The sequence below is a fragment of the Bison bison genome, unplaced genomic scaffold (genome assembly GCF_000754665.1).
Source record: "Bison bison bison isolate TAMUID 2011002044 unplaced genomic scaffold, Bison_UMD1.0 scf7180017864037, whole genome shotgun sequence".
NCBI lineage: Eukaryota > Metazoa > Chordata > Mammalia > Artiodactyla > Bovidae > Bison > Bison bison.
In genome coordinates, this window is record NW_011494609.1 from 9,692,171 (window position 1) to 9,703,960 (window position 11,790).

Below are 11,790 nucleotides of genomic sequence, written 5' to 3' on the forward strand. Positions count from 1 at the left end.
GAGGAGAAGGGGACAACAGAGGATGAGATGGCTGGATGGCATCACTGACTCGATGGACATGAGTCTGAGTGAACTCTGGGAGTTGGTGACGGACAGGGAGGCCTGGCACGCTGCGATTCTTGGGGTCACAAAGAGTCGGACACGACTGAGCGACTGATCTGATCTCTGATGTTAAGCGTTGCTGCTGCTGCTGAGTCGCTTCAGTTGTGTCCAACTCCGTGCGACCCCAGAGACGGCAGCCCACCAGGCTCCCTCATCCCTGGGATTCTCCAGGCAAGAACACTGGAGTGGGTTGCCATTTCCTTCTCCAATGCATGAAAGTGAGAAGTGAAAGTGAAGCCACTCAGTCCTGCCTGACTCTTAGCAACCCCATGGACTGCAGCCTACCAGGCTCCTCCGTCCATGGGATTTTCCAGGCAAGAGTACTGGAGTAGTGGGGTACCATTGCCTTCTCCGACATTAAGCGTTAATTTTCTCTTTTCAGATGTTTCAAATTGATACAGTAATCTCTGTGGTGTGCATTTACTGAGACCTGCCATATATTATTCTAAACTGGGATTATTCAAGCACATGCATCCCACTCTTGGAAGAAAAAGACTTCCAGTTCTGAACAGGATTCAGTGATGGTCCAGTCAGCATTTTGGAAAGCTGGTTAACAGGTGAAGGTGTTCCTTGGCCCCACACCCTGACATCAGATCTGTGGAGTGGGGAGGCCTTTGAATAAAGGACAAATATTCCGTATTTGAAGACAAGCTTCAAAATTCACATTATGCTCAGATACATACTTACATACTAAGTAATAAATTACTGAGGTCAGATTCTGTCCAAAGCACTGGTCTTAATGAGAGTAAAAAAAAGAGAAAATACAAGAGAGCTGGAGGCCTGATGGAGGGAAGGGAAGGTTCCTGAGGGACCAGAACAGGCCTAGAAAGGGGAGAGTGGGAACAGTGACAGGCAGACCCCATCTATTTCACCTCGTTGACCAGATATCCAAATAGGCATGAAGAACAAACATGGGACACTTACCTTCACTGATTTCCTTTTCCACCTGTGAAGCATCTGGAATCTCAATCTCTTTGTCCAGGAAGCTGACTTTGCCTTTCCACTCGTCTTCATTCCCAAGTTTTTTCAGCCTCAGCACAAGAGGACATCTTGTAACAATACCTAGGAAACCACTACTCATCAGGTCTATACTCTGCTGCTAACAGTCCTATATGGTGGTCTTAGACCAGTGGTTCTTAAATTTGTATATAATCATCTGGGAGGCTCCTACAACTGCAAACTCCCTGTTCTCACCCTTTGACTCTCTGAGGCATGCATGCTATCTGGGGTGACTCACGAATGTGCATCTAGAATGTACATTTCAGATGGAGTTTGACTTGAAATCCCCTACTTTAGATCTTTTGCTTCACTCCAGTGTTTTCCATCAGCCCAGGTGGTACACTGCATTGGGAAACCCCAGACTTCTGCAAATATCCTCCACCATCCTCCAGAAGACACAGGAGAAGACAGTCATCTGTGAGCAGAGGACACAGGCCTCAGGAGATACCAACCCTGGTAATACCTTGATCTTGGCCTTCTAGCCTCCCAAATTTTGAGAAGTAAACTTCTATTGTTTAAGCCCAAGTCTGAGGTCCTCTGTTTCTGCAGCCTGAGCTAACCAACACAGAAGCCAAGTGCTTACCACTGCCCCTGGGGAGGGCGACCCCAGACAGGGCCTCCAGCACAGAGCTCTTGCCCGAGCTCTGGTCCCCGATAACAGCGATGGCGGGCAGGGCCAGGTCCTGCTCCACGCCCAGGGACCGCAGGGAGTCGATGAGGTCAATGCAGGGCCGCACCTTCTCTTCATATTGGCTGTACAGGTTGCTCTTGGACTCCTGGAAGAGGCAGAATGGGAGATCTCTATCATAACCTGCAGGTCACGTTCCATCAAAGATGGACAACTTCAATCATCCTAATGTATACAGGTGATTAAAGCTCCCCAATCAAGAGAATGAGGGTAAAACAGAAATAAATATTTGAAGAAATAAATGTCCTCAAACTTGGTGAAAACTATTAACCCAAAGATCCCCAAAGCTCAATGAGCCCAGAGCAAAGGAAACATAAAGTAACTATATCAAGGCACACTATAGTCAAATTGGTCAAAATCAGTGATAATGACAGAATGCCAGCCAGAAGATGACATGTTATGTACAGAAGAATAAACACGAGATTTATAGCATATTTCTCAGTAGAAACTATGCAAATGAGAAGACAGTGTAGCAACTTTGTTAAAGTACTGAGAAAAATCATCAACCTAAAATTTTCTACTTGGAAAAAAAAATCTTTTAAAATAACAAAGTGAGTAAGGACTTTTCTGGATGTACAAAAATGAATGAATTCATCACTAGCAGACCTGCATTACAGGAAATGTTTAGGATGCCCTTCAAGCCAAAGGAAAATGATATTGAATGGACATTTTAATCTACACCAAGGAATTTACACCAGAAATGGTGACTACTATACTTTTTTATTACTTAAATCTCTTTATTTATTTATTTTAGATATTTGAAATACAACTTTATTCTGATTCTAAATGAAAAGGGATGGGAATGACAGTAACAAACAAGATTCCACCTCTCAATATTGTCATGTGACTATAGCAGTCTTATATTTGAAACTCAAGGAGGAAACAACTGTGTTCCAAAACACCTAAATATGCAGGTCCAAAAAATGAAGGTTTTTTTTTTAACTGCTACATTCACTCCAAAGCCCATCCATCTCCTTCAGCATCCAAAGATTAAGCACATGTTCTGCTTAGCTATATAATAAAGTGGCAAACACGCTGCACCGCTGATATCACAGGACAGTTGCCTATAAAACTAGCCTTCCGACGCTGGGCCCCAGCTTTGCTTTCTCACAGGTCATCATCTTCATCCGGGAGAGGAGTTGTCTGAGCAACCTCTAAATCGTGCTCATACCGTGCTGCCAAGGCTGGGTCCATGACCACCTCTGGCAGGACAAGAGCAGGCATGGCAACAAATCCAAGTTAGGGTCTCCAATCAGTTTTCTAGCAAGCCAGAGGAAGGGCTTTTCAAAGCTGTAGTTACTTTTGGCAGAAATGTCATAGGACTGAAGATTCTTCTTTCGGTGGAAGACAACTGACTTTGCCTTAACCTTTCTGTCCTAAATATCCACTTTGTTGCCACAGATATCTTTAAAAGACATTGGCCATTTCCAAAAGGATAACAGTATAATGTGGGGGCTTAAAATATTGATAAAATAAAAACTCATGACAAAAATGGCATGCAGGCTGGGAGGAGACAAATGGACACATATTATCATAAGGTTCTTATATTATATATGAAATAATATATTAGTACTTGAAGGTAAACTTGATAAATTAAAGACATGATATACTCCCTAAAACAGTTGTACTCAATAAACCAACAAAGGAAATAAAATGAAATCATAAAAAACTTAGTTAATTCAAAGAAAGCAGAAAAAGAGGAAATGAAGAATAGGGCAAATGGAAAACAAATAGCAAAATGATCTTTCCAAGTCCAATTATATTAACAATCACAGTAAATCTAAAGAGTCTAAATACTCCTAGAATAGTCAAATGACTTTGAAAAACAAAAGAGTTGGAGGGTTAACATGACCTGATTTCCATAATTATTATTAAAGCTGTGGTAACCAATTTTCTTTAGGGTTGATTGGTTTGATCTCCTTGCAGTCCAAGGGACTCTCAAGAGTCTTCTCCAGCAACACACTTCAAAAACATCAATTCTTCACCTCCCTTTACCCTTCCCAAATTACTCTTGGCAATTCCTTCTCCTCTCCTCTATCCTGTCCACTTGTCCTTGTAGCCACACTAAGTTCAAGCTCTCTCCTCTATTACAATAGTCTCGAATAAAATCTTCCCCACTATTTTTAAACAAGTGTCCTGTGTGAATTTTCTCACTTAAGAAAGGTTTGGAGCTTGAATCCCCAGGGAAAACCTTGTGGGGGCTATGCACATACCTGGCTGTACCTTCCTACTCATCAGTGGCTTATTTTAGCCCTCCTTATGGGTTATTGACTTCCCTGGGGGCTCAGACGGTAAAGCGTCTGTTTACAATGCGGGAGACCCGGGTTTGATCCCTGGGTTGGGAAGATCCCCTGGAGAAGGAAATGGCAATGCACTCCAGGACTATTGCCTGGAAAATCCCATGGACAGAGGAACCTGGTAGGCTATAGCCCATGGGGTCGCAAAGAGTCGTACATGACTGAGCGACTTCACTTTCTTTCACTATGAGTTCTTTTTGTTTTCATTTCTTTATATCACCCATTCCCAAGAGTTTATGAAACATGGATGGTAATTAGCCAAAATGCATGTGCCAACCACCTGGGTTAAGAAAACACATATCCCCTGTACTTGAGACACTTTGTCCACCCTTCCCCAGGCAACTTCCTCCTAAAACCCCTTTACCTCTAGAGGGTCCCTCTATTTCCAGGTTTATGAAAACGATGTCCTTGCTTTTCATTCGTTTTACCCCCCACCCATCTTTCCCTAAAAAATACATGGCTTATGGCGGCCTGGATCTTTATATAAATGGAATGATACAGTATATTTCTTCTGTGACCTGATTCTAGGGGATTCACCACAGTCTATTTATTGTAACTTATTTATTTGGGGGGGGGGGCATGCCATGTGGCTTCCAGGGGATCTTAGTTCCCCAACCACAGATTGAATCCAACCTATGGCAGTTAAAGTGTTGAGCCCGAACCATAGAGCCACCAGCTACACCATTGTTTTTTAGACCCAGCCATCATGATACCTGGAAGTCTAGCTCATTACTTTTCACTGCTGTGTGGAATTCTACTGCATACCACAATCTATGTATGCATTCCACTACTCATGGACACTTGTGTTATTTCTGGTTTTGCTTATAAAAAAATGCTGTACAAACATGGCAAAATGCATCTCAAACCTCAGCACAAAGAAAAATCACCGATAAGTCTTGTAGAAACACAGATGGTAGGTCCCACCCCTGAAATTTCTAGTTCACTGGGTCTGGGGAAGGGTGTGCGAGGGTGATAGTTTGCATTTCAAACTTCCCCAGAGGTATGAATGTTGCTTCTCTGGGGATCATACTCTGAGAACCAAGGTCAATATCTAGAAGTGGAATTTCTGGGTCATAAGATACACCTTGTTCAACCTGGCCAGAAAGGCCAAGCTACACTCACCTGATACGAAGAGTCAACCCACTGTAAAAGATTCTGATGCTGGGAAAGACTGAAGGCTAAAGGAGAAGAGCTTGGCAGAGGATGAGATGGTTAGATAGCATGCACCGACTCAATGCACATGAATTTAACTCTGGGAGATGGAAGACAGAGGAGCCTGGCATGCTACAGTCCATGGAGTTTCAAAGAGTAGGACACAACTTAGCAACTGAATACCAACAACAACAACATTCAAACATGTGGGTGTGAGCATTATGAGTTCCTACTGCCCTATTCCTTGCCAGTTACAGCCAGGCAAGAGACAACAGTTATATTATGGTGCTGGAAAGATGGGTGAATTTCTTATTTTTCTGTGTCCTTTGGTGTAGTTTATAATATTGTTTAAAATATTGTTAACCACTGATGATTAAAATGGAGGCAATTGGAAAGAGGCTGAAGATCCATTGCTTTAAAACATATGACAGCAATAAACAGAGCTCTTTCTAAGTGCCCAAACTCTACCTCCTCTCAGTTCAGTTCAGTTTAGTCGCTCAGTCCTGTCCAACTCTTTGCGACCCCATGATTCGCAGCATGCCAGGCCTCCCTGTCTATCACCAACTCCCGGAATTCACTCAGACTCACGTCCATCGAGTCAGTGATGCCATCCAGACATCTCATCCTCCGTCGTCCCCTTTTCCTCCTGCCCCCCATCACTCCCAGCATCAGAGTCTTTTCCAGTGAGTCAACTCTTCACATGAGGTGGCCACAAGTACTGGAGTTTCAGCTTCAGCAACAGCTGCACAAAGTAAATACTCCTCCTCTCAACAGCTGCACAAAGTAAATACTCTTATTATTTTCATTTTAGAAATGGAAAACCAAGCTTCTAAAGGGAGGAGTAACCACCCAAGATCTTACAGCTGCACGTGTCAGCAGTGGAATCAAATTCAGGTTGAACTGATTCGAGAAGCCAAGTTTGCTTCCCACCAAAAATATGTCTCATTCCTGGGAGAAAAGACACCACATGGCTTCACTGTTGGAGATATCACAATGACACTTAGGAGGTTTGAGCTCGAGACCAAACTATAATGTGGGCACGTGATCTCACAGGGCTCCTTGGGCCCAGTGTCTGGGCCCAATTCTTACACCAGCCCATTGGCCTCTTGCCTGGATTTTCCAGACCAAAATTGCACCCCAACCAGGGGGCTGAGATGGTAAAGAATCCTCCTGCAATACAGGAGACCCTGGTTTGACGCCTTGGTTGGGAAGATCCCCTAGAGAAAGGAATGGCTACCCACTCCAGTATTCTTGCCTGGAGAATCCCATGGACAGAGGAGCCTGGCAGGTTACAGTCCGTGGGGTCACAGACAGACATGACTGAGTGACTAACACTTTCACTTTCAGGATCAGCTAAGACAAAACACTAATGGCGTTTGGCTGTAAGAAAAGTGAAGTCGCTCAGTCGTGTCCGACTCTTTGCGACCCCATAGACTGTAGCTTACCAGAGGCTCCTCTGTCCATGGGATTTTCTAGGCAACAGTACTAGAGTGGATTGCCATTTCCTTCTCCAGGGGATCTTTCTGACCCAGAGCTCGAACCCGGGTCTCCCACATTGTAGACAGACGCTTTACCGTCTGAGCCACCAGGGAAGTCCTTTGGCTGCAAGAAGGGCCCAAGCAGAATGAATCACACACATCTTTGCATCCACATATAGCCCCTGGAGAGATGAGGAAGCGAGCATCCCTGGGCACCAATGGCATCGCAGTTATCAATGGGCAGCCCACAAGTGAACACAGTTCATGTCCACATGGACAGTGGTTTTCAGGCATCAACTTACAGTTTCATGTTCCCTCACCATATCTTCACTTCCATTTAGACTGGATTCAGGTGAATCAAGTTCTTTGATACCCAAGTCAGAATGAACCATCTTCTTCCTTTATCAGTTCAGCATAAATCAAGAACATCAGGATTAACACAATTCAGGAGCTGGGTACATTCAATCATGGAACCAAACCCACCATAAGACACACTGGGACAGAGTGGGAGATCAGAAAGAAATGACAGGAGAACTCCAAGGAACCAAATGTCAGATGAAGACATGCTCCATCCCAGCTCAGTGGTCTTCAAAGACATGTTTCTGGATGCCAAAAGCTTTTTTAAAACTCTGTATTTCCAATCATGTTTATAGGGTGAACATCAAAAATTTTTTTCACCATAAATTTAAATAGCAACAAAGAATGAAATTTCTAATGCATTTTAAAATTTACGTTTAAAAATAAAATTACTGTAAGACTCTTTCCAATGTAGATGAGGGATTCTAAATATTTGATAATACCCAAACATTTTATATATATATATATATATGTATATAGCATAGCTTGCATGATCTTAGTTCCCTGACCAGGGCTTGAACTCAGGTCCCAGCAATGAAAGTGCTGAGTCCTAACCACTGGACTATATGTTAAAAAATTGTAATTTTTTTTCTGGGACCATAAGCTTCTAAATATTAAGACTTATGTAATAATCTTGGATAAAAGTAAATGAAAATATATTTCTCCTAGGACTTGAAATAAATGTTATAAAAAGTACAAAGCACTTACCTCAATATACCTTCCTTTTACTTGACAATGTAGTGCTGACTAGTTGGCAGAAATGCAGAGCTCTGCTCCAACACCGCCTTGGAATCAGGCAAAACATACAAATTAGACCAAAACCCGATGAACACAATACATGTCAGTGCTCATCGCCATACATCCCATTGCTGAGAATGGTGAAGATGCAGAGGGGATGTGCTTTGAAGGAAGTTCACAGTTCCCTGAGTCCTTTTGTAAACCTTAAATATTTAAATTCTAAGGTTGAAGGATAAAGCAGAGAGACTTGCTGTCCGTGTACTGAATCAACACTTTTTTTTCCTGATGCTCTTTTTGTATATTCTCTAGGGACCCTCCCCCAAGGCCTATTCGGATTTTGAAAGGACAAGTTGAAAGGGCAAGCTTGCTTAAAATAAAAAAGCGCGGGGGAGGGATGGATTCTGTTCACTCTATAGTGAAAGGTGATTTTGAAAGGGATCAACTTTAAAGAATACTTATGGAATCTGGCAATTTATTTCTTAACCACCACCCATCCCCATGATTTCGTGTGCCCAGGGGCTCCTAGGCTGGAGCTGGGGCCCCGGGTTAAAGACCACAACCTCAGCTGATCTTACTGTGCCCAGTCATGTGGCATCATTGATCCCCAGGGCTAGCATTCAATGCCCATGGGTGCTTTGAGAACAAAAAAGTCTCTATCTTTGTTTCATAAAGTGACATTCCCTTGAAAACCAAGTCTTGTGAGTTTTGTCTGTACATCTTAAACATCTGTACCTATCTCAGATAGTCTTTGAAAATCAATTTGGATCTCTGGGGCAAGGCCATCTCCTAATAAAAATCAGTGTTTTACTTACTCGTCACGTTCAGCACCTGGCTGCACTTGTTGAACTGAACAGCCCAAATAATTCAGTCCAGGTAATCCTTTAAGAACTTCTATTTGCTTTTTCTCATGGAAGTGTTTTGCCTTCCAAAAACTCACTGACATTTAAATTGTTTATGATTGTAATAGGGAATAACAAATCTGACACTGTATTAGATCTGTTCTTTAACTTTTCCCTTTATATTCTATTGTTAGGGGAAGCACACTGACTGAAACTGCCCACGCTGGCCAGGCACCACAGTAACCATCTGCATCAGTTGTTTTATGACAGGAGGTCTTGGTAAGAAAAGGGAACTAATAAGTCACCACCAACAGAAAGAGTTTGGGAAAAGTCAGAAGGAGACACCACACGTCCAGCCACCTCCCAGAATCCTTCTTGCTGGCATCCATCTTAGCTGAATAAGGTGTGCACCATCAGGGAGGACCCTGAGTCAGAATGATTGGCTAAAGACAACCTGGAAACTAACCCCATCACCATAAAATCCAAGACTGCGAGCCACTTGGCGGAGCTGTTCTCCTGGGCTCCCTTACCCTCTTGCTCTCCACCCGGGTGCCCTTTCCCAATAAAATCTCTTGCTTTGTCAGCACATGTGTGTGTCTCCTTGGACAATCCATTTCCGAGTGTTAGATAAGGGCTCAGTTTCCGGCCCTGGAAGGGGTCCCGCTTCCTGCAACACTATTGCTTTTGCCACAAGTTAATCATTAAAGGGGTGTTCCTACAGCTTAAACACAATGGCCCCCAAGGCAGGATGTAAAATTAAAACACTTTTTCAGCTCACAAGAAGCATCCTGACCCAGCCGCCTGTGAATGACTACAATAAAGAAGAAATCAACACATCTCCTCTTACTTCCCAAGTCCAACAAAAACTTGATTTAAAATTTGACTTATTAATTCCGCGAATGCCACCCCCGGCTGCTCCGCGTGTTGCAGGTCTCAGCAATGCCTGGGCTTTCGGCCAGCCCCCAGTACGGTCCTACCTCGCTCCACCCGGAAAACTAACTGAGCCGGCCGCACACCATCGCATCCCGCTGCACAGCTGCTGGAAGCAGCTCTCCATCCCCTGGGTGACCTGTACTCCGCGCAGGGCACTTCAGCGCATGCCCCATCTCCGGCGAGCCCCGGCTTTCTACAGGGAAGCTCCCGCGGGCAAAACCTGTCCGCGGAGACCCTCGGCTATAACAACCCTCTTTGCAGCGAGATTGGGGAAGATCCCCTGGGTCGTTGCGCTTCCAAGGATACCTCCCAGCCCCCGGCGTAGAGTTGTTTGGCTTGCACTCCTTAGCTCCCTCGGAGACCCTCTTTACCTGCTCTGCTCCACCTTCCTATTTCTTCCGGCAGAAAAGTCGCCAGTGCTTGTTTTTTGACGCGTAACTCAAAAGCCTCAGCAGCGTGTCGGTGGGAAAGCAGAATCAAGTATGCTCTGAACCCAGCCAACACTGCATTATCATCATCATCATGTCATCATCCCTATTGCGTGCTAAGTCGCTTCAGTCGTGTCCGACTCTTTGAGACCCCATGGACTGCAGCCCACCAGGTTCCTCTGTCCATGGCATTCTCCAGGCAAGAATACTGGGTTGCCATCACTATTAATCGTTTTCATTTTTACTATTACTGCTGCTGCTGCTGCTAAGTCGCTTCTGTGGTGTCCGACTTTTCGAGACCCCATGGACTGCAGCCTACCAGGCTCCTCCGTCCATGGGATTTTCCAGGCAAGAGTACTGGAGTGGGGTGCCATCGCCTTCTCCTAGTCTGCGCAATACCGGCACCCCAGAGCGCTCAACTCCCAGCCAACGCCCAAATGCCCCGACCGGCGGAGAGTGCCCAGACCCAGGAACGCTACACTTACCCGTCCCCAGCGCAGAGACCGGCAGGCTCCCAGCGCTCACCCTCCTCGGCTTTATTCAGCGCTAACTCCGCCCCTAGCTCGCTGCCCCGCCTCCCCGTCCCTCATCTCCTACCCAGCCTCGGAGAAACGAAACTCAGAAAGTTTTCAGGGCTGCTGGATCGGAAAGGAAACCGAAACCGAACGGGTGGCGCACTTCCGAACCGGCGCTTCCCGAGGTCGCTGCGCCCCGCACACTCAACTGTATTCTCCCAAAGGCATTCTAGGTGCGCCCCGCATCAACAGCATCCCTAGGAGCTTGCGGGAAATGCAGATTCTCGGCCCGCACCCAGACCTGCTGCCTCAGAAACTCGGGCGCAGGACCCAGCTACCCGAGCTTTATCCGGCCCTTCTGAAGTTCCTGGCAGTTTGAGAACCTCTGCTCAAGCAGCCCCGAGTCATCCAAAGCCCAAGGTAGCTTGGAACCGGTCCCTTAACCTTTGGTTGTTTGAACAGATGCATTGATAACTGGGTCTCAAACTCCTGCTGTAGGTTCATTGGGAACATTCCAGCCCCGGAGGGATTCTCAAGCATGCTAGGGAGCTACCCCCTTAGCCCCCTCCTCACCCAGACCTGCATCAGGCTCCTTTCTCAATTTTCCTTATCCTCTTCAAGCACCGCCCCCTCTCCCCACCTTTAAATCTCTTGACCGCTCTGCATGTCATCTGGGATCTTGGTTTCTTGACCAGGGATCAAACCTGTGCCCCCTGAATTGGAAGCAAAGGGTTCCCTGGACCACCAGGGAAGTCCCAAGCCCTCCCTGAAGTTTAGCTCATTTGATTTCTTCAGGATGGAAATGAGTAGAAAGGGGGGGGACCAAGGTCAAATAGACCCAAAGATGAGCCCTCCCGGAGGGCTTTGGGGGTGAGGAGTAAAATTTCATTTTGGAAAGGGCTGGCACCCCACCTCCATTCTCCTTGGCTCAGCTAAGAAGCCTGGACAACAAGTGTCCTCCCCACAAAGACTCCTGTGGTTAGAGAGCGTCTCCTGCGCCCTACACAAAGACCCAGAACTGCCCCTTTTCCAAGTCCTGGGGTCAGATGTCGACTTTAAAAAAAAAAAAAAAAAAAGAAACTGCACACCTAAAAACATTGAGAATTATATTTTACTTGGTGGACTTGCTGAGGACTTTCCCTGGAAGACAGCCTCTCAGACTGCTCTTAGGGATGGCTCCAAACAGGTCAGAGAGGAGCCAGAATATATAGGAGTTTTTGCAACAAAATCCAGGTAGTGAAAATATTAACAAAATTACTGTTAC

The 11,790-nt window shown here is 45.4% G+C and overlaps 1 protein-coding gene across 2 annotated transcripts in view; it reads right to left on the reverse strand.

The window, feature by feature from the left end:
• MX1 (MX dynamin-like GTPase 1) overlaps positions 1-10,598 on the reverse strand; it is a 33,400-nt gene extending 22,802 nt beyond the window's left edge. For both annotated transcript variants that reach the window (XR_824818.1, XM_010834940.1), the window contains exons 1-5: positions 10,497-10,598; positions 7,782-7,858; positions 7,019-7,115; positions 1,685-1,877; positions 1,027-1,164 (exon numbers count right to left, since the gene is read on the reverse strand). Coding sequence is in view for 1 of the 2 variants with exons in the window: in XM_010834940.1 (XP_010833242.1) it covers positions 1,027-1,164; positions 1,685-1,877; positions 7,019-7,108 (421 nt within the window). In the remaining variant the exon portion in view is untranslated. The remainder of the gene's footprint in view (positions 1-1,026; positions 1,165-1,684; positions 1,878-7,018; positions 7,116-7,781; positions 7,859-10,496) is intronic.
• Between the last annotated feature and the right edge of the window lie 1,192 nt (positions 10,599-11,790).